Genomic DNA, 23,068 nt, shown 5'->3' with positions numbered 1-23,068 from the left:
AGGGGTGGCTGGGGCGGGCCAGTCGGTAATTTGCCTGACGTCACACAGAGTTAGTGGGACTGAATCGTCCAGGTTCCCAAAGGGGATCTTTCACTTGTTAAAAAAAAATGTGCTTATACTTGCAATTTTTTACAACGAGCGTAAACTTCTGTAATTTTATATGTACGTGTGTGTTTAAATAAAATCAGAAAGAAACCCGAGAAAGCCCCTCACCCGCGCCACTCACCATCCAACGCCGGGCAGTGTCTGCCCCGCCCCATCCTGCAGGCTCCAGTCTTGAGACCCGCTCACAGGGATCCCGCAAGACCCCGAGCGGCACGTGGGCGCGGCCCTGGGCGCCGAGTTGCAGAGCGTGCGCAGAAGGCGTCGGAGGCGCATGCTCTGTGGAGGTTCCGGCTCGGCGGCCCGGCGTCCGCGCTAGCCTCTGTGGCCGGCGAAGTCCTGGCGGGGCCTCGGGCATGGCGGCAAGCCTGTGGATGGGCGACGTGAGTGAGGGCGGCCGCCCGGGTCTGCGGAGCAGGAATCTTAGTGTCACGAGGGAGAAAGAGACTGAGGAGGAGGGTCCTCGGATCCCAAAAGGGTGGAAGTGAATGGGCGGGGGAGTTCTCTTAGGTGACTCCAAAGCGGGTCCCAGCATCTAGGTGAAGGGGCTGATTCGGAGTGGGAGGGGCCCTGGGGCCCCGCCTGGGTTCACGCCAGGGAAAGAGGGAGGGTCTTTGGGCGGATAGAATGAGAGGAATCCCAAGGATTGAAGAGCGCCCGTGGTTGTAGGACTGGAGGGATGGGGTTCCTAAATCCAAAGGGGAGACTTCCTCAAAGGAGTAAATTTGAAGGGAAGGAAGGCAGGGGACTGGGAACGCAGGCTTCAGATCACACCGCAGACGGAAGCCTCTTCACCCCACTCCACTCCTGCCCGCAGCGTGCAGCAAACCCCGGGCAGAGGGGGAGGGGCTCCGGATGCGGGAATGAGGAGCCTGGATGCTGGCCTGAGCCGCTCTGCTCTTGTGTTTACGCAGCTGGAACCCTACATGGATGAGAACTTCATCTCCAGAGCCTTTGCCACCATGGGGGAGACCGTGATGAGCGTCAAAATTATCCGAAACCGCCTCACTGGGTATGTTCTCTCCTTCCGTCTCAGCCTCAGGTCTCCTCAGTAGATCGCGCTGCAAGTGTCATTCAGGAGAAGGTAAACATCGCAAGAGTCGGGGCTTCTCACCCCTAATAATGTTATTGTAATGATATAAGCATTTGGGGGCTTGTTAAGAGGACGTATAGCGTATTGCTGACTCGAGCCAGACTGGTTTTGAAAGCTCTGTCTGCTGTGTGACCTTGATCAAGTTATTTAACCTCTTCCTCTTCACCTTGCCTATAAAAATGGAGATAATAAAAGCACCTACCTCATAGAGTTCTGGTGAGGATTAAGTGCCACTAATTCACATTCAGCGTTTAGAACGATGTCTGGCATATGGTATATGCTTGGTAAATATAAACAGATTATGATCTGCTAGGTAATAAGCACTTTAAAATCACAAAAACCTCTGAGCTAAGTACTGTTATTAGAGAAGCTTAACAACTGTCTTAAAGTTACACAGCTTTTAAATGAGAAGCCAGGACTGTAACTCAGCTCTGTTCTCAAAGCTCATGAGTGCCCTTAACTCTTATGTGAATAAGATGCTACCTATGTGCTGCTGTTCTAGATTCCCTGGATACATGGCTGAAACTAGCCAGACGTAGTCCCTCCTCTCGTGGAGTTTACTACATGCTAATGGGGGAATGAGGTAATAAATAAGTATACAAAACGAAATGCAGAGAATACTTTCAGATAGAAGTGCTCTATTGCCTCCAGTTTCTTCTTTCTCTCTTAGGAGCTTAGGTTTTCTTAGGGTTCTAGTTAGAAATAACAGGATTCCTTTATCAATTTGACAGTGTTTATTGAGCATCTACTCTGTGCCAAGTACTAAAGCAGCTTGCTAAAATGTCAAATAGTTGAAAAATACAGGTGAGAGATATGAAATGTGGCCAGGTTTTTGGCTGTTTGGTGAACAGGTACTTTGTGTATTCAGAACCCCAGTACCCAGGGACGGATTTTCTGACTGGTAGAGCATGCTGGCCTAAATGTTTTTCTTCTTGTCCCTGCAGACAGAAAACCCTGATAATCAGCTACTGGCATGAAAATACATTCTGTAATACTTTATTCTTTTTAAAACAGTGATATAGGTTCTCACATTTTAATCTTTATTAAGAATTGGAATTATCCTTTCATACCATTGATTACTAAACTCTAGCTGATTTTTTATGGTGGCATTTACAGACACATTACATGTGCATTCTGTGTCATATGACAAAGACTTTGAAGTGGCGTATGAGAATACTGTAAAATAAATAAACGTAAATTAAAAACCAGGAACTGAGAAAATACAGGAAAAAGATAAGACCCAGGAAAAAATAATATGCAGCAGAGCATAGTGCTTAAGAATATAGTGATTGGGGACTTCCCTGGTGGCGCAGTGGATAAGAATCCGCCTGCCAATGCAGGGGACGTGGGTTGGATCCCTGGTCTGGGAAGATCCCACATGCCGCGGAGCAGCTAAGCTTGTGCACCACAGCTACTGAGCCTGCATGCCTAGAGCCCGTGTTCCTCAACAAGACAAGCCCCCGCTTGATGCAACTAGAGAAAGCCGGTGTGCAACAACGGAGACCCAATGCAGCCAAGAATAAATAAAATTAAAGCTTAAATAAAAAAGGAAGGACATAGTGATTGGTTGCAAAACAATGTGAATGTACTTAATACCACAGAACTGTATACTTAAAAATGGTTAAAATGGTACATTTTATGTTTTGTATACTCAATGGCAGTTTTTAAAATTCAACAAAGAAAAAAAAAGAATGCAGTCATATGTGGAGCAGCCACGTCTCTCATCACTGGTGGGACTATAAAATGGTATGACCCCTGGGGACAAGTGTCTGGCAGTTTTCTTTTTTCTTTTTTTTTTTCGGCCATGCCGCACGGCTTGTGGGATCTTAGTTCCCCAACCGGGGATTGAACCCGGGCCCTGGCAGTGAAAACATCGAGTCCTAACCACTGGACCACCAGGGAATTCCCTGGCAGTTTCTTAAATACACCTACCACCATATGGCACAGCAAGTCTAGTCCTAGGTATTTTATATATATTTTATATATTTATTTATTTATTTATTTAAAATATCTATTTATTTATTTGGCTGCGCTGGGTCTTAGTTGCCATGGGTGAGATCTTCATCGTGGCATGTGGGCTCTTTTTTTTTTTCTTTCTTTCATTTCCCTGACCAGGGATTGAACCTGGGCCCCCTGCGTTGGGAGTGGGGAATCTTAACCACTGGCCCACTGGGGAAGTCCCTAGTCCTAGGTGTTTACCCAAGAGAAATGAAAACATGCATCTACCAGAAAAAGGACTTGAAAAAGGATGTGCGTAGCACATTGGACAGTGGCCCCAAACTGCAGTCCAAGTATCCATGAATAGGTAAATAGATAAATACTGGTATATTCATACAATAAAATACCACTTAGCAATAAAAAGGGACAGACTACTAATATAGTGACAACATGAATAAATCTTAAAAACATTATGCTAAATTAAAGAAGACTTACTGCATTTACATAAAGTTCTAAAATACACAAAATTAATCTGGTGGAAAGAACTCAGCATCTTGAAGAATTTGTGCATTTCATTGCATGTAAATTTAACCTTAAAAGGAAAAAACTAAACAATCATTGAACTCTAGTTAATAATAAGCATGTTAAAGTAATTGAGGGAAGTATACCAATATCTGCACCTTACTTCGAAATGTATCAGAAAATAAGGATGATAAATGGGTAGGGGCATGGATGGATGGATAGTTATGTGATAAAGTAAGTATAATAAAATGTTAATTGTAGGTGGTGGGTATATATATATATATATATATATATGGTGTTTGCTATGCAATTCTTTCAATTTTTATATTTGGAATTCTTCAAAATAAAGTGTTCTGAAAAGAATGTAGTCAGACTATCCTGAATTCAAATCCAGCCTTTGGCACATACCAGCTGTGTGGTTTAAGGCATATTGTATAATCCTAAATCTCAGTCTCCACATCTAAATAGGAGCAATGGTTTCATTCCCTCATAGAGTTATGTGAGGATTAGAGGAGATGGTGCATGTGAAGTGGCTAGCACAGTGCTTGGACCGCAGTGAGTGCTCAGTAGTGCTCAGCTCTTACTGGTGGTGGTCTTTATATCTGTGAGCCTTAAGATTCTAGCACACACAAGACAGAAGGCACAGAGTTGGCCCACCATTCCTCTAAGCGTCAACAATTATGGAGCTCATAGACTGTGTTCTGAGATCCTTGGGCTCAGGTACTGCCCTTGCCCATACCTTTTGGCTTGGTGTCCAGAAGGTTATTTGAACTGAGTATCATAGTTCCAGAGAAGTCTGGTTTATTTCACTGGTGATAGCTTTAAGGAGGCAGTTGAGGAAAATTAACTGTTTTCAGTATAAATCTCTTAGGAGGAAGGGATGTCAGAGGATCTAGCCACATCCTCCTACATATGTCTCTTAGTGATGCTTTAAAAAATAGAACACTAGGAATCTCACAGACATCCCCCAATTAGGTAAGGTCCATAGATTTACGTTGTCCAAATAGATTTCAAGTTTCTAAATAGGAACCATGTTCTTCAACTCTGTATCAGCCTGGCCGGTGGTAGGTGATCCAAAAAACCTTTTAAATTATGAAAAGTTTAAGTAGAAAGAAGAGTACAATGAACTCTCATACAGCCACCCCCAAATTTCTTTTTCTTTTTTTTTGTAACTTTATTTATATACTTTATTTTTGGCTGCCTTGAGTCTTCCTTGCTGCCGCGGGCTTTCTCTGGTTGCGGCGAGCAGGGGCTACTCTTCGTTGTGGTGTGCGGGCTTCTCATTGTGGTGGCTTCTCTTGTTGCAGAGCACGGGCTGTAGGCGTGCGGGCTTCAGTAGCTGTGGCATGTGGGCTCCATAGTTGTGGTGCATGGGCTTACTCACTCCGTGGCATGTGGGATCTTCCCGGACCAGGGCTCGAACCCATGTCCCCTGCACTGGGAGGCAGATTCTTAACCACTGTGCAGGGAAGTCCCTCGACACCTAATTTCAAAAATTGTTAATATGTTGCCATATTTTTCTTACCTACCTGTCTATAAAGATAGATTTAGATAGGTAGATATTTTTTTTTTGCTGAACCATATGAAAGTAAATTACAGGCATTATGACATTTCACTGCTAAATATTTGAATATACATTGCCAATAACTGGACATTCTGTTACATACCAACAATGCTCATATCACACTAACAAAATTAATGATTCCCTAATACCACATAATGGCCAGTCTACATTTAAATTTTTATGATTGTCCCCAGAATACCTTTTACAGCTTTTTTTTTGTTTTTTTTTTTAATGAATTAGGATCCAGTCAGAGATCAGATCCTGTATTGCATTTAGTTCTTTTGTCTCTTTTTAATGTAGAAAAGCCCAATTCCTTCTTTTCTCAGAGCACTGACTTTTTAAAGACGTAAGATTGCCTTACATAAGGTTCTACATTCTGGATTCTGGTCCTGCATTCTGGATTTGTTTGTTTCCTTGTGGTGGTGTTTTACTTGTTCTGTTCCTGATATTTCCTATAAACTGGACATTAGATCTAAAGGTTTGATTGGATTGCATAGTAAACATTAATAGTATGGGCTCTGATTAGAAAAGGATTTTTTCCTCCCTTCAGGCCCAGACTCAGTCTCTCATCTGGGTATCACATCTTTAACCATTCTCTTTTTCTGTTTTCTTTCCAGGATCCCAGCTGGCTACTGCTTTGTAGAATTCGCAGATTTGGCCACAGCTGAGAAGTGTTTGCATAAAATCAACGGGAAACCCCTTCCAGGAGCCACACCTGTAAGGACACTGAGATAATGATGATGTCACCATTTTTATCGTTATTGATAACTCATTTATTGAATCCCAACTGTATATTTTATTTAATCCTGTAAAAACCCTAAACAGTAGGCGTTGTTATCTTTGACAGACCAGGAAACTGAATCACAGGGAAACGGAATAACTTACCCAAGGCAACACAGGTAGTAAGTAGCAGAGCCAGGATGCAAACTGAAGATTGGTTGCCTCTAAAATCCATTCCCTTTTCACTCTGCACTGCTGCCTCCATAACGGAAGACTTGAAACTCTAGACCTCTTGCTTGAGAAAGCAGAACAGGCTGGCAGCAGTGAGGACACTTTTCAAGAGAGTTACATTCTGCTCTTCCCACAGTTACTTAGCTTACAGCTGCACCACGCTGGCACACCTGGGCTCATAGAACCATGGAGCTGGCAGTGCTCTTAGCGGTCATCCGTGCAACCCCCTCCTTTTATACAGGAGAAAAAGCTGAGGCTTAGAGAGGGGGAGATATTTTGGCCAAGGTAATTTATTTCAGTTTTTTTCAAATATTGTTTGACTCTTAAAACACCTTTCTCTGTTTTAGTTTGTTTGTTTTTGAATTTCCAGGCAAAACGTTTTAAACTGAACTATGCCACTTATGGGAAACAGCCAGACAACAGGTAAGTACAGAGTAGCCACAAGGTAGCTTCAAGTCCCAGGAAATGTCTAGATAGAGACAAGATGCGTCACTGTGCTCGTCACTCCCAAAGAGGAGAATGGGGAGCTGAGTTTGGCCCTACTTTGCCTCCCTCCTAAGGTCGATCCCCTCCCATCCCTATCGGTGGATGCTTCCAGTTTGCTTCCAGTCAGGGCCCATGTCTTCTCTATATTTGGTCCCTCCCCTAGTCCCATGACTGCCCACAGTATTGACATTTTATTCAGTAAGAATCAACCCGCTGTAGCAACATAAATTGATTGAGCATTCCAAACTGCTGTCTGAAAGCTTTAAAACAATGTATCAAAAGCTTCGGATAGAGTTGTACCCTTTGAACCTGTAATTCTGCTTTTCAGAGTTTATTCATTGATGTGTGTAAAGGTTAGCCTTGAAAGTGTTCATTGATATCATATGATATCACAGTGGAATCTCAAAAAAGGATACAGATGAACTTATTTACAAAACAGAAGTAGAGCCATAGACTTAGAAAACTAACTTATGATTCCTAGGGGATAAGGGGAGGGAGGGATAAATTGGGAGATTGGGATTGACATATACACACTACTATTTATAAATAGATAACTAATAAAAACCTCCTGTGTAGCACAGGGAACTCTACTCAATACTCTGTAATGGCCTATATAGGGAAAGAATCTAAAAAAAGAGTGGATATATGTATATGTATAACTGATGCACTTCACTGTACACCAGAAACTAGCACAACATTGTAAATCAACTATACTCCATTAAAAATTTTAAAAGAAAGTATTCATTGAAGTGTTACATATAATGGGCAAAATTGGGGGAAAACCCAAGTAATCTAATAATAGGGAAGGGGTTTAAATTACAATATGTTCATTATGTGGAATGCTGTGTATCTGTTAATGTACCATAGCAGAATACTCATATGTTAAGACGTTGGTGAGATGCTAAAAGTGAAAAAAATGCTAGAAACAAAACGAGTTGTATCCAATTTTTGTAAATTCAAAAGAAGAAGCCAAAGAAAAAAGACAAAAGTATATATCAAAGTGTTCTTAGTGATTACCTTTGAGTGGTTGGGTTATTGGTAATTTTAGTTTTCTTTTTCCTTTTGTGTATTCTGACTTTAACTTGAAATAAAATAATAATGTTTGCTTTTTTTTTCTTAAAGAATTGTTCTAGAACAGGGGTTGGCAAACTATGGCCTAATTTTGTCATCACCTACAAGCTAAAGATGGTTTTTACTTTTTTTTTTTTTTTTGGCTGTGCCGTGCGGCTTGTGGGATCCTAGTTCCCCAACCAGGGATTGAACCTGGGCCCTTGGCAGTGAGAGTGTGGAGTCCTAACCACTGGACTGCCAGGGAACTCCCTTTACATATTTACTTATGTATGTATGTATGCATGCATACCATGCCATGCCACGCCACGTGGCATGCGGGATCTTAGTTCCCTGACAGGGATCGAACCCACGCCCCTCTGTGGTGGAAGCGTGGAGTCTTAAGAACTGGACCACCAGGGAAGTCCCCTCTTTACATTTTTAAAGGATTGTGAAAACAGACAAAGAAAGAGCAATAGAGACCAGAGGTGTCCCCAAAGAGCCTGAAATATTTACTATATGGCCTTCATAGAAAAAGTTTGCTGACGCCTGTCCTAAAAGTTGAGGCATTTCATGTTAGCACATCTTGAGGAGAGAAGGTTCAGTTCTCATTTTCCCTCTGCCTTTCACCATTTGAATTGAAAATATGCGGTGAATACAGAATCTCTAGTTTTATGTTTTGAGCACCTCTGACGTGTGCCCCTGTCTGCACTCATGTAATGCTTGAAGCCAGACAGGCGTTATACAGTGGGTGAGCGACTTGGGGCGGGGGACTCCTTCCGTAACTCTTCTGCCGGGACTGCCAAATGAAACAGATTAGGACCTGGTCAAGGACCCATCAGATGTGTTTTTGCCTAAGGTGGCCCAGAAAAGATTTACCTAGAATGGGCCAAAAGAGCTCATCAGAACAAAAGTTTTGGTCTTTGTCTCTGAATTTTGTTCTCTCTTCTCAGCCCCGAGTACTCCCTCTTTGTGGGGGACCTGACCCCAGATGTGGATGATGGCATGCTGTATGAATTCTTCGTCAAAGTCTACCCTTCCTGTCGGGGAGGCAAGGTGGTTTTGGACCAGACAGGAGTGTCTAAGTAAGGCCTTCGTTTTATTGATGCCTACCCTGTTGGTTGCAGCATTTATCTCATAGATGGAGGTGTGGTAACGAGGCCCTGTTGCATTGTGGTTAAGAGCACAGGCTCTGGAGCTAAACTGCCTGGTATGAATCCCAGCCTCAGTACTGCCCAGGGATTATGCAGCAGACAAGTTACTGAACCTCTGACCTTGTTTCCTCATCTGTGAAACGGGACTGATAATAGTTTCTGCATCTCTCGTGGGGTGGTTTAAGGATTGAATGATGTAATATAAATGAATCAATAGGAAATGCTTTATAGGTGTTTCTTCTTTTATTTATTATTGTTACTTTAAAAGTGGAAAGACCTCAGGAAAGGTTTATATGTATATATATTCTTTTTCATATTCTTTTCCATTATGGTTTATTATAGGATATTTATATAGTTTCCTGTGCTGTACAGTAGGACCTTGTTTATCTATTTTATATATAGTAGTTTGTATCTGCTAATCTCAAACTTCCAATTTATCCCTCCCCTACCCTCTTTCACCTTTGGTAACCATAAGTTTGTTTTCTATGTTTGTGAGTCTGTTTCTGTTTTGTAAATAAGCTCATCTGTATCATATTTTAGATTCCACATATAAGTGAGATCATACAATATTTGTCAGGAAAAGTTCTTTCTTGATCTGAGTACTAGTTATGAGCTTGGGCTTTGAATTTGAATCCTGCTTCTACTACGACTTTGGGCAAGCTATTAAACCTCTCTGAACTTTGGTTCTGTCTTCAGTAGGATGTGGATACTCCCTTCATCAAGTTGTTGGACAGTTTAATGAGATAATCCTGGGAAAATGCTCAGCACAGTACCTGGGAAGTAATAAATGGTCATTAAATGTTAGTTATCATTCATTTACCCCCCAAGTGGAATATGCGTTCAGGAGAGCAGGAACCTCACCTGCTTGTGACTGCTGGGTCCCAGTGCCTCGTGTAATACCGAACATACTCGGTAAATATTTGCTGAATGACTTTCTATGACTGTTACTACTGCTGCTACTACCATAATGATAATAATAATACTTTCAAGTAGATTGGGAGGTGAGCTACTATTTGGGAAGAAACCCTATCAGGACGGTATGGAAGAGACTGATGAGCTGAAAGTGGGAATTGTGCAGATCTTGGGATCCTCCAGTGCTTGAATCTCACGTGGCTCTGTGGCACCCCTCTGCTCATGGGGCTCTCAGCCCTGCCCATGTGGTTTGATGGACTCTCTCCCTTCTCAGCCCCTTTTCCATTCTTAGGCTTTACCTCCATCACATTTGTGATCCAAATAGTGTGTGTTTTTCTTCTGCAGGGGCTATGGTTTTGTGAAATTCACAGATGAGCTGGAACAGAAGCGAGCCCTGACAGAGTGCCAGGGAGCAGTTGGACTGGGGTCTAAACCAGTGCGTCTGAGTGTGGCGATCCCTAAAGCGTGAGTTCCGCGCTGGCGTGGGGGCCAGGGAGGGCTTCTGGACTGATCCCCACCCACACACGCCTCGTCTGTTGTTGATAATCAGGGCGTCCACGTGCTGAATGGGAGGCTGCCAGGAGATTCAGTTCAGGCCACAAATAATGAGTGCCTGATATTTGCCAGGCTGGGTGCTAGAGATGAGCTAGCATAACCCTGCCCCTCCAGAAGCTCGTAGCTGGGGAGAGAGCTATGACTGGGGGAGGCAGATGCATTCAGACGTCGCTGGTAGCAATGCTGGAAGAGCAGTTTGGGTCTGCAAACTTAATGTCCCTGCTCTTTGCCCAGTAGTGCTGCTGTTAAAATTTATCCATACAGTTAATAAGAATTGAGCAGAAAGAAGAAAGTTACACTTTTTAGCCAATTTTAGCCTTTTTTATATCAGTGAAACCTACAGACCTCTTATGAGTGTCCCTTGCTATGGGAGTGGCTAAGAATTCATGATATAGGGAACATGATATAGGGAATTCCCACAAGCTGCGTGGTGCGGCCAAAAAAATTAATGATACAAACACAAGAGAATATGTGCATCACTGTTGTACCTGTCACTCTGTGCAGAAAACCCTTCTTTCCTTACAACTCCAAGCAGGTTTTTTACTCAGATGTAAGACAGTTTTTCTCTGCATATAATCTTCCATCCTTTGGCTCAAGCAATGGTTCTGAACTAGGGGTCATTGGAACACCTGAAGACAAATTTGGTTATCACAACTGGGGGAGAGGTGCTGCTGGCATCTAATGAGTACAGGCCAGGGATGCTACTAAACATCCTACAGTGCACAGGACAGCCCCTGTGACAAAGAGCAATCTGCCCCCGCCATCCAAATGTCAATTTTGCCAAGGCTGAGAAACTCCGTGTTAAAAGTAGAAAAGTGGCTGCACTCTTAGGGCAGAACTTCCAAATGGCCATGTTTTTTAAAGCAGCAAAAGATTTGGAGGCCCTTTGCGGTTTAACAATGTTTAAATACATGGAAGATCAGCTTGAGTGATTCCCCTCCTTCAAATATTATTTGTTTTGAGCCATATTTTTTAAAATATTTATTTATTTATTTATTGACTGCATCAGGTCTTTGTTGCGGCACACAGGATCTCTAGTTGTGGAATGCAGGCTCAGTAGTTGCGGCGTGTGAGCTCTGTATTTGTGGCACACAGGCTCAGTAGTTGTGGTGCGTGGGCTTAGTTGCTGTGTGGCATGTGGGATCCTAGTGCCCCAACCAGGGATTGAACTGGCCTCCCCTGCATTGCAAGACCAGTTCTTAACCAGTGGACCACCAGGGAAGTCCCTGAGCTCTATTGTGTATATAAAAGCATGAAAGAAAATATTTAAAAGAAAGGAATGTTCTCATTACTCTAAAATGACTGCTTATAATTTCTCGGTTCCTTTCCAGGCTTCTCCATAAGCTTCTGTGATGTATAAATATAGATGTAGATGTAAAAACACACACACTACATATATTTGGGTCAATTTACATGTGGTAGATTCATTTCTTTATTCATTAATAAAAAATATTTTATTTATTTATTCATTCATTCATTTGGCTTCATCGAATCTTAGTTGCGGCTCATGGGCTCTTCATTGCGGCACGCAGGCTTCACTCTAGTTGTGGCCCTCGGGCTCCCGAGCATGCGGGCTCAGTAGTTGCAGCACACAGGCTCTAGAGCACGAGGGCTTAGTTGCCTGTGGCATGTGGGATCTTAGTTCCCCGACCAGGGATCAAACCCGTGTCCCCAGCATTGGATGGTGGATCCTTAACCACTGGACCACCAGGGAAGTCCCTCTTTATTCATTTTTAAATTACATAACAGTGCTCACTCTTTTTCTTCCCCAGTTTACTCATTATACACACTTTGCCATTGAGTTGCACAGTCGTCGTCATTGTAATATTTTTAATAGCTGCAAGATATTGTTTTGATTGTATATTCTGTCTAGCAGTTCCTCTGATGTTCACTATTTTGGTTGTTTCTGCTGTGTCACCATTTATTCAGTCAACCATAATGAGTCCCTACAACTGCAGCCCCACCCTAGACTTTGAAGTTGTAGCTATAAACGAGAGAAACAAAGTCCCTTCTGCAGGGAGCTTATGTTCTGTTACATCTATTTCTTCACTGAACATTGTCAGTATTTGATGCCTGCCTGTGGGGAGTGGCCCTCAAGCACTGGGAATTGAAGGTGATAAGAGTTCCCTTCGAGAGTTAGCCTGTAAGAGCTGAGTGTGGAGAAACAGAAGAGAAGTGTGCAGACGCAGGCCAGAGAGACTGTACCTCCAGTGACCTGAACGTGTCAGGAGGGAGGTGGACTCCTTGGACACATGGCCGGGGTGGGGGGTTAGCATGGAGGCGAATGTTAGCAGTTTCCAGCCTGGCAGTGGGCGGGGAGAGGGAATCTGTGCCGTCGAACTTCATCAAGCCACCCCGTCAGGAGGTGATGCTAAGGAAATCAGATATGGTCTGTCTAACTGCTCTGGCTGAGTCCTGCTCACCAGGCAGACAGTAAACTCACAAGGAACTTGGGAAGAGCTCATCACACGTGGTTTTTTACGTTTTTGAAAGCAGTGGATCCTTTGCAGGTTTGACATTCTGTCTTTGGTTAGCAGTGGCTGGGATAGCCATGCAATCAGAGAAGAAAGCTTTCTGCTGACCCTAGGCCTCAGCCCTGATTGGTGAATGCAGGAAGTGGGGGACAGGCAAGGGGTCTTGAGTCTGTCAGGGCAGGAGCTGTATGTAGTGGTGTGGTGGTAGGAGTGTGAGCCTTGGAGTTAAATTTGGCTTCATTCCTCTGTGTAGTCTTGGGTAAATCACTTAACTTTTCAGAGGCTCAGTGTTCTCATCTGTAAAATGGGAATAATAAATAATAGCTGTATCACAGAGCTTTGCAGGACTTAAAATAGGAAACTATATATGAAAAATAATGGGCATAGGGACTTCTCTGGTGGTCCAATGGTAAAGAATCCCCCTTACAATGCAGGGGACACAGGTTCGATCCCTGGTCAGGGAAATAAGATACCACATGCCACGAGGCAACTAAGCCCGTGCGCCACAACTACTGAGCTCACGTGCAGCAACTAGAGCCCGCGTGCACCAAACTACAGAGTCCACGCACTCTGGAACCCGCGCACCACAACTGCAGAGCCCACGTGCCCTGGAACCTGTGCGCCACAACTAGAGAAGAGAAAACCCCCACACCACAACTAGAGAGAAGCCCGCGCACCGCAACGGAAGATCCTGCATGCCTCAACAAAGAACCTGCGTGCCGCAACTAAGACCCAAAGCAGCCAAAAATAAATAAATCTTTAAAAAAAAAATAATGGGCACAAATCTCAAGTACCTACTCCATAAATGGTAGCTTTGACTACAGTTCCAGGCTACTAAAACGCTTCTCTTATGTTTTTGCAGGGAAAAGGTGATAAGATATTTTGTAATTTAAAATGCTTCTTGGATCATTATAAATCCAGATCCTCCAGGCTATGTTCACCTGAGCCTTTGTGGCTGGCAGAAAAACAGCCCTCTAAGATCTTGAGAAGGGGAAAAGTCAGTACTAACAAGGTTTGACAAGAGAGACAAACCTAACCATTGAAAACTCCCATTTTTTTTTTTGTTTTTGGCCGTGCTGCATAGCCCACAGGATCCCAGTTCCCCGACCAGGGATCGAACCCAGGCCCTTGGCAGTGAAAGTGTGCAGTCCCAACCACTCGACCACCAGGGAATTCCCGAAAGTTCCTATCGTTAAAGCTGGGCTCTGGGACCAGACTGCGTGGGTTTGAATCTATTATTCGCTGTGTGACTTTGGACAAATGATGTAACCTCTCTGTACCTCAGTTTTCTCATCTGTAAAATAGGAATAATGGTATATTTACTGCATAGCACCATTGTAGGGATTAAATGAGTTAATCTGCGTAAAACACTCAGAACAGTCCCTGATCATATAGTGTTATGGAAATGTTTGCTTATTTGTTTATTTCTTTCTTCTTTTAAGGAGCCGTGTGAAGCCAGTGGAATATAGTCAAATGTACAGTTACAGCTACAACCAGTATTACCAGCAGTACCAGAACTACTATGCCCAGTGGGGCTATGACCAGAACACAGGCAGCTACAGCTACAGTTATCCCCAGTATGGCTATACCCAGAGCACCATGCAGGTAACTGTGATTTGGCCACTCTGGCCCTCTTGGGTTACATCATCCTGTAGAGACCTGGGTGATTCTCCAGGATGGGATGGGTAAGGATGGGAGCTTGGGCTTCAGAAAAAAACAGAAGGAAAGATGAAGCAGCTTAATTCCTCTTATTAAAAATAAACCATCCTAGTCATGGGCCAGGATTTCACCATGCTTCTCACCCACCTCTCTGGTCTCTTGGCAGACATATGAAGAAGTCGGAGATGATGCATTGGAAGGTAAGAAAGGAGTCCCTTCACTCAGTGCGTAAAATGTGAGTGTCACCTGAGGGGGTAGTGCAGATCTCAAAGCACCCTGGGAGCAACTGACAGGGGAGGGAGCCCTGACAGGATATAGGTCTGTAGCAAAGACACCATTGCCTTATATTTGTTTCAGTTTGTAAAATTCATTTTTTTCATTTCATGTTTTAATTTTTTCCCATATATCTTTAAATTACATGTTTTTCTCACTCAAGTAATAGTTATTGAAAGTTTGAAAAATACAGTAAAGTATTATGAAGAAACTGAAAATCACCCCTAATGTTTCTACATAGTAATAGCCATTATTACTTTTTTAAATTAAAAGTTTATTATGATTTTTACTGAATTTAACAGAAGAAAAAGAAAGGAAAACCAGAGGAATTGCTAACCTTCAGACAAATGTTTTTTTCAAATGAGATATTAGTACTTCTTGAAGGAGTCTCTAAGGTTTGCAAAATTATAAAAAACAAGATTTTTTTCAACATGTTTCTGAACAGATGTTAGGTTTAAGGTTTAAAGAAGTAAAATAACAGTTGTCATAAAATCAGACATTGATTTCTAAGTAAATAAAACTTTATGTCAGATAGATTTTAAACTTTGAGTCTTTTTCTAAGTCTGTTTTAAGAATTGTTCTTTAAGAGAAGGTCAGGGGCTTCCCTGGTGGCGCAATGGTTAAGAATCCACCTGCCAATGCAGGGGACACGGGTTCGAGCCCTAGTCCAGGAATACCCACATGCCACGGAGTAACTAAGCCCGTGCGCCACAACTACTGAGCCTGCGCTCTAGAGCCCGTGAGCCACAACTACTGAAGCCTGCACGCCACAACTACAGAAGCCTGTGTGCCTAGAGCCCGTGCTCCACAGCAAGAGAAGCCACTGCAGTGAGAAGCCCGCACACTGCAGAGTAGCCCCCGCTCGCCACAACTAGAGAAGGCCTGCACACAGCAACAAAGACCCAACACAGCCAAAAATAATAAATAAATGAAATAAATAAATTTATTTAAAAAAAAAAAAGGAAGAGAAGGTCATAGGGAAAGTGTGATCTGTAAGCAAAATATCCTTTAAAGGAAACATCTGCAGGCAAAAAACAAACTTGTCTACTTTGTAGCATTTTTTTTTTCAAATTTAATTTTTATTTTCAAATTGGGAGGTAAGCTTATTTAAATATTAATGGGGAAATTGCTAAGAGGAACAAGAGCGCAATTATGTATTTAGAGGGATTCATACAAATGATTAAACTGTTGACCAGCAGAAGAAACATCTTCTATTGGATAAAGCAAATCTGTTAGTGGGAGGGGCAGCTATTATCATATTAATATCTATTGGGAGAAATGCCATATAATTAATTTAAATGTTTTAAAAAACTATACCTATAGGAATATTATATATACTTCATAGCATTTTAAAGCACTTTCACTTATGTGCTGTCATCTAATTCTGGCAGCAGTGACCCTAGGGATGGGCTGAGCAGGACATTGAGCTCCAGTTAGCGGATGGGGAGCTGGCGATCCTCGCTGTCTTCTCAGGGTCACACAGTGAGTTAGAAGCAAGGTTGAACCTGGGGTCCCTGTCTTTCTATCCTCAGTCTCTCACCGTGTCCTGCAGGAAGCATTGCATTGCCTCCTTTTTAAAGAAATTACCCTGATTGTAATAATATTTGTGTATAACGCCTTAGAATTTTTCTATTTCTTTCTCGTCCATTAATAGTATAATAATAGCCAACATATTTTGTGCCAGGCACTGCTGCCTGTCAACACTTTGATGAGTAGGCACTGTTATAAACCCCATTCTACAGAAAAGAAAAACTGAAGCTTAGGTAGTTAATAATAGCTAACAGGTTGTACTATATGCAGGGCATTGTTCTAAGCACTTTACATGTATTAACTCATTTTACCTTCACTACGGCTTTGAGGTAAGTACCACAATTATCTTGATTTTACAGAGGCGAAAACAGGTAGAGAAGTTAAATTACTTGTTCAAGGTCAGCATAGTTGCAAGAGGTGGACTGTCTTGGAACCCCTGCAGTCTTGCCCCAGACTTCATGCTCTTTACCACAGAGTTATAATTTCTCCCTTTTTTTTTTCTTGGCCACCTCGCATGGCTTGCGGGATCTTACTTCCCCCACCAGGTGTTGAACCCGCACCTTTGGCAGTGAAAGCGTGGAGTCCTAACCACTGGACCGCCAGGGAATTCCCTAACACCTCCCATTTCAACCTAATAGCCACACAGTGATGGGACACCGCAGGGACTGTCATCCTTCTTCATCTATCCCTTGGCTCAACAGGCCATCCTTCAGGCCCAGTCTCTAGAGTGAGGAAGGGCGCTTTATTGTACGTGTGTCCATAGAGTTCCACACACCCAAATGCCTGCCCTTGGGGATTCTCCGGTGGTCCAGTGGTTAGGACTCGGGGCTTTCACTGCCGTGGCCTGGGTTCTGTCCCTGGTCGGGGAACTAAGATCCTGCACACCATGTGGCACGGCCAAAACAACCCCAAACAAACAAACAAATGAAAAACAACAAGAAAACAAATGCCTGCCCTTGGTGGATCCCTTTGCTAGTCTGTTCCCATATGCTGATACCTGCACTGAGTGGAGTGACTAGAGTTTCCATATGGAGACGCTGTACGTGCTCAAAGCCTCAACTCATAATTTAGATTAAAATTACAAGAGAAAGAAATATCCCTCTGGTGGCAGAAACGGACACAGTACTTATGTGAAAAGATTCACCACTGACTGGTTGATTCAGCACTCACTGGTTGATTCTTAAGAGTAGCTGAGGGCTTCCCTGGTGGCGCAGTGGTTGAGAGTCTGCCTGCCGATGCGGGGGACACGGGTTCATGCCCCAGTCCGGGAGGATCCCACATGCCGTGGAGTGGCTGGGCCCGTGAGCCATGGCCGCTGAGCCTGTGCGTCCGGAGGCTGTGCTCCGCAACGGGAGAGGCCACAGCAGTGAGAGGCCCACAAAAAAAAAAAAAAAAAGAGTAGCCAAGAAAACTGGAAACAATTTACAGGAGAAGGGACTTCCCTGGTGGCAGAGTGGTTAAGAATCCGCCTGCCAATGCAGGGGACACAGGTTCGAGCCCTGGTCCGGGAAGATCCCACATGCTGCGGAGCAACTAAGCCCTTGAGCCACAACTACTGAGCCCGCGTGCCTAGAGCACGTGCTCTGCAACAAGAGAAGCCACGGCAATGAGAAGCCCGCGCACCGCAACGATGAGTAGTGTGCGCTCGCCTCAACTAGAGAAAGTCTGCTCGCAGCGATGAAGACTCAATGCAGCCAAAAATAAACAAATATATAAAAAAAGGGGAAAAAATATAGAAAAGAAGCACAAATGGCCTATAAACCACAAGAAAAAAGAATTTAAACATACATTATTTGTCAGTCAAGGTTCTCCAGAGAAACAGAGCCAATAGGATATACGTATCTATAATCTGTAAGGTGGGCCAGCAAGCTGGAAACTCAGGCAGAATTTCTGTATTACTGCCTAGAAGTAGAATTCCTTCTTTGGGAAACCTTGAGTTTAAGGCCTTAAGGCCTTTAATTGATTGGCTAAGGCCCACCCATGTTATTGAGAGTAATCTTTACTTAAAGTCAGTTGATTTGTTGATGTTAACGACATCTACAAAATATCTTCATCTAGACTGGTGTTTCACCAAACTGGGCACCAGTAACCTAACCAAGTTGACACATAAAATGTAACCATCACACTGCTAATACTAGTAATCAAATACAAATTAAAATATACTATGTTTCTGTAAAGAATTCTTATAATGTTCATGTCCATTGAATCAATTTTACCTGAAAGATTTTATCCCAAAATGATATCAGTACAGGTAAATATCTAATAATAGGGGATTTGTTAAACAAATACAGTAAGGTTTTTGTTTGTTTTAATAAAATTATTTATTTATTTTTGGCTGCGTTGGGTCTTAGTTGCTGCGCCCGGGCTTCCTCTAGTTGCAGAGAGAGGGCTACTCTTCATTGCGGTGCGCGGGCTTCTCATTGCAGTGGCTTCTCGTTGTGGAGCACGGGCTCTAGGTGCGCGGGCTTCAGTAGTTGTGGCACACGGGCTTAGTTGCTCCGCGGCATGTGGGATCTTCCTGGACCAGGGCTTGAACCCGTGTCCCCCTGCATTGGCAGGTGGATTCTTAACCACTGCGCCAACAGGGAAGTCCGGTAAGGTTTTTCTTAAGATTTTTTGTTTGTTTTATTAAATCATGTCTTTCTCTAATAATATTGACATAGGAAAATGTTCTCAATGAAAAAAGTCCTGAAATAGGATATACAGGAAGATCCCAGTTAGGGATTTGTGTTTTTTATTTTGGGGAATATAATTCACATAACATAAAATTCACCCTTTTAAAGTGTAGAATTCAGTAGTTTTTAGAATAGTCACAAAGTCTTGCAGCCAGTACCACTAATTCCAGAAGAAACCCTGTGAAACCCCTAGCAGTCACTCTCCAATATCCTTTCCCTGGCAACCACTCATCTACTTTGGATTTACCAATCCTGGACATTTTAAATAAATGGAATCATGTATGATGTGTGGTCCTTTGTGAATGGCTTCTTTCACTTAGTGTTTTCAAGATTCATCTATGTTGTAGCATGTCATTCATTTCTTTTTATGGTTGAATAATATTCCATTGTATGGATATCCATTTTGTTGATGGACATTTGGGTTGTTTCCACTTTTGGTATCATGAATAATGCTGCTATGAACATGCGTGTATAAGTTTTTGTGTGGATATAGAAAAGTCTTCAGTACTCTTGGGTATATACCTAGGAGTGCATTGCTGGATCATGTAGTAAACTCTTTTTAACCATTTGAGAAATGGACAAACTTTTCCAAAAGGGCTTAGAACATTTCCATTCCCAGTAGCGTAAGAGAATTCCAGTTTCCCTGCATCCTCACCAACAGTCGTTATTTTTCATTTTAGCTATCTTAGTGGCTTTGAAGTGGTATCTCATTATGGTTAGAGTTGCACTTCTCTGACGGCTAATGACATTGAGCATACTTTCGTATGTTTATCGGCCACGTGTATATCTTTTTTTGAGAAATGTCTATTCAAGTCTTTTGCCCATTTTTAAATTGGGTTGTCTTTTTGTTGAGTTGTAAAAATTCTATTTTTTTCTAGTAGCTTTTATCTTTGAAGATTGTTTAGGCTATTTTGGGTGCCTTGCATTTCCATACAGATTTAATGATCAGCTTGTCAATTTCTGCAACAACAAAAAAAGGCAGCTGCGATTTTGATAGGGATCGCATTGAATCTATAGATCACTTTGGGGAGTATTGCCATCTTAACGATACAGATCTTCCTCGACTTAACATTAAGTCAAAAATGCATTTAATACACCTAACCTACCGAACGTCATAGTTTAGCCTAGCTTAAACAGGCTCAGAACACTTAACATTAACCTACAGTTGGGCAAAATCATCTAACACAAACCCTATTTTATGATAAACTGTTGATTTTCTCAATTTATTGAATACTGTGATCCTAGTGAAAAACAACAGTTTCAGTGTATTACTTGTTTACCCTCGTGATCATGTGACTGCTGCTGCCCAGCGTCACAAGAATATTGTACTACATATCGCTAGCCCGGGAAAAGATCAAAATTCAGTTTCTACTGAATGTGTGTCACTTTTTTACCATCGTAAAGTTGAAAAATCGTGAGTTAAACCATCATTAAATCGAGGACCATCTGTATTTGTCTTCCAGTAAGAGTACGTGGGATTTCTTTATTAAGGTCTCTAATTTCTCCAGTTAATTTTAAAATGTTTTAATGAATGGGTGTGTACATTTTATTTTTTAAATTAATTTGTTTATGGCCACACCCTAGGCATGCGGAACTTCCCCAACCAGGGATCAAACCCATGCCCTCTGCTTTGGAAGCACGGAGTCTTAACCACCAGGGAAGGCCTGGATGTGTGCATTTTTGTTTTTGTTTTTGTTTTTTGCGGTACGCGGGCCTCTCACTGTTGTGGCCTCTCCCGCTGTGGAGCACAGGCTCCGGACGTGCAGGCTCAGCGGCCATGGCTCACGGGCCCAGCCACTCCACACCATGTGGGATCTTCCCGGACTGGGGCACGAACCCATGTCCCCTGCATCGGCAGGTGGACTCTCAACCACTGCGCCACCAGGGAAGCCCTGGGTGTGTGCATTTTAAACCAACAGTACTGAAAGGAAAATATAAAATGTTATCAGTCATAGTAACTGAGGATTCTTTTAAACTTTCTGAATTGTGAAATATAAGTACATGGAAAAGTAGATAAAACATGTATAGTTTGATATGTAATGATGAAATGCCCATGAAACCTTCATTCAGGTCAAGTGGAAACATTGCCAACATTCCCACAGTCACAACCCCCAACCCCGCTAAGGAAAACTACTTACTGTATTGGGTTTTGTAGGGACAAAACTCTTTATAGTTTTATCACATAGATATGCATCCCTAAGTAGCAGGGTTTGGTTTTGCTTGTTTTTGAACTTCAATGCCATTGTACTGTCTGTACTGTCTTGGTTCTTTCATTCAATACTCAGCATTTTATTTGTGAGACTCATCCAAGCTGGATGCAGCTGAGGTTCATCTTCAGTTCCCTCCTAAGGATAGTTTACTTGTTAGGGGTTTTAAAGAAAACTATTATGTATTTTGTCATGATTTCTGGTGAACAGATACCACTATTGCAATCAAGAAAGACGAGTTTAAAAATACAGGACTTGGTGTTTCAGCTCCTGTATTTGACCATAGCTCTTTCATTAGACATTCATTGTTCTTGATTATTTTGTTGATCAGACTTTCCAAACCCCAACTGAAAAACAGGACCACACCAGAAAATCCGGTGCATGTGACAGCTAGAGATATGTGTAGTGTTTAATAAATGTGGAGTAACAGCCACCATTATTTGAGTTCTAATTACATGTGTTACATTCTGAGTACAGGTGACCCTTGATCAGCTCAACAGTTAGGGGCGCCTACCAACCTCACAAGTCAAAAATCCACATGTAACCTATAGTCAGCCCTCCCTATCCTGTTACTCCACATCTTCAGATTCAACCAACTGTGGACAGTGTAGTACTGTAGCATTTACTCTTGAAAAAATCCGCATACAAGTGGACCCACGCGGTTCACACTCATGCTGTTCAAGCGTGAACCGTGCATTACCCTGTTTTCATCCTCATAGAAAGCCTGCAAGGCAGTGCTGTCAGCCCACGCGAGGAAGGAGGGTACTGAGTCTCTTGTGGCTGCTGAGTGCTTCTCCCCTCTGCGCCCCCTGAACCCATCCTTGCTTCTCTTCCAGACCCCATGCCACAGCTGGATGTGACTGAGGCCAACAAGGAGTTCATGGAGCAGAGCGAGGAGCTGTACGACGCGCTGATGGACTGCCACTGGCAGCCCCTGGACACAGTGTCTTCAGAGATCCCCGCCGTGATGTAGCCAGGACAAGGCACAAGCCAGAGTGGGCTTTGTGAGGGAGCTAAGAGACTCCTTTTTTAAAAAAAGATTACTTCAAGAACTTTTACCTTTTTTGAAATTTCTAAGATTTTAGTAATCAACTGTTTCCTGAAATTATGAATACTTCCTGGGATACTGCTGCCTTCATTTGAGCCATTTGAGTTTGAAAATGAAGGGACCAGTTGTTAGGAGAGGGATGAATGAGGTTCCATTTTATCTTTGAACAATAATCATTTATCCAGGTAGGGTTGTCTACACTCCTGAAGATTAAGGATTAACCACCAAAGTTAAGTTACTAAAACCAACTTCTTAGGTGACAGGCACGTTACTCCTTAAGGTTCTCTTGAGGTCACAGTGCATGGACTGCCTGCAGGAATGGTGCCAAATGGTGGGCAATTATCTGCTTTCAGGTATTCCCTTCCCCCAACAAACTTGCTTCCAGTCTGGTGGCTAGGCAGAGTTCATTATTCAGACTGAGGAGGAAGTGGACCATTGAGAGACATGTTGGGACTAGCTTAATCTAGACCAAAAGTCCTGGATTGTTTTAGGTAAAGCCTGTACCATCTGTGCCAAGCCCACCTGTTAGGAGATATTAATCCATTTATATATAGGAACCGGTAATTCAGAAATATAACCTGACCATAAGGTCAACCATCACCAAACCATATGTTGATGCCAACCTTACACATCTCTATTTATTTTCCAAATAAATTGGGAGATCCCATTTAACTTACCACAAGGACCCTCCTGAAAAGCCTTACCTATAGCTTCGTGCTAGGAAACGGGGGGCGGGGGGGGGGGCGCCGGCGGCAGAGTATACCACCTCAGGACATTAAGTACCAGTCCTGCGCTCAGCCTGAATTCTCACTCAGGAAGAGTAATACAATTGCAATTACAGAACTGATCGTTTTGTTCCTTTCTGAGATCGACCTTTT

At 42.8% G+C, this 23,068-nt stretch overlaps 1 protein-coding gene across 2 annotated transcripts; it reads left to right on the top strand.

The window, feature by feature from the left end:
- The first annotated feature begins 325 nt into the window (after positions 1–325).
- On the top strand, positions 326–22,266 carry TRNAU1AP (tRNA selenocysteine 1 associated protein 1). 2 transcript variants are annotated; one of them, XM_004266583.3, is made up of 9 exons: positions 326–485; positions 1,017–1,114; positions 5,837–5,936; positions 6,541–6,593; positions 8,657–8,788; positions 10,115–10,234; positions 14,241–14,403; positions 14,624–14,657; positions 21,979–22,266. In XM_004266583.3, exons 1-9 carry the CDS (start codon positions 459–461, stop codon positions 22,113–22,115), a joined length of 864 nt encoding a protein of 287 aa, XP_004266631.1. In that variant the 5' UTR covers positions 326–458; the 3' UTR covers positions 22,116–22,266. The 2 variants fall into 2 exon arrangements, with proteins under 2 accessions (XP_004266631.1, XP_033278286.1); XM_033422395.2 differs by lacking the exon at positions 8,657–8,788.
- Positions 22,267–23,068: the final 802 nt, after the last annotated feature.

The sequence above is a fragment of the Orcinus orca genome, chromosome 1, assembly GCF_937001465.1.
Source record: "Orcinus orca chromosome 1, mOrcOrc1.1, whole genome shotgun sequence".
Classification (NCBI taxonomy): Eukaryota; Metazoa; Chordata; class Mammalia; order Artiodactyla; family Delphinidae; genus Orcinus; species Orcinus orca.
The sequence above is the reverse complement of the archived record's forward strand: the minus strand, read 5'-3'. Positions and strand labels throughout refer to the sequence as shown.

Coding starts and splice junctions, on each gene's coding strand:
- TRNAU1AP (XM_004266583.3), top strand. CDS start 459: ATGGCGGCAAGCCTGTGGATGGGCGAC. Junction 1,115..5,836: donor ATCCGAAACCGCCTCACTGG/GTATGTTCTCTC, acceptor TTTTCTTTCCAG/GATCCCAGCTGGCTACTGCT. Junction 14,404..14,623: donor ATACCCAGAGCACCATGCAG/GTAACTGTGATT, acceptor GTCTCTTGGCAG/ACATATGAAGAAGTCGGAGA.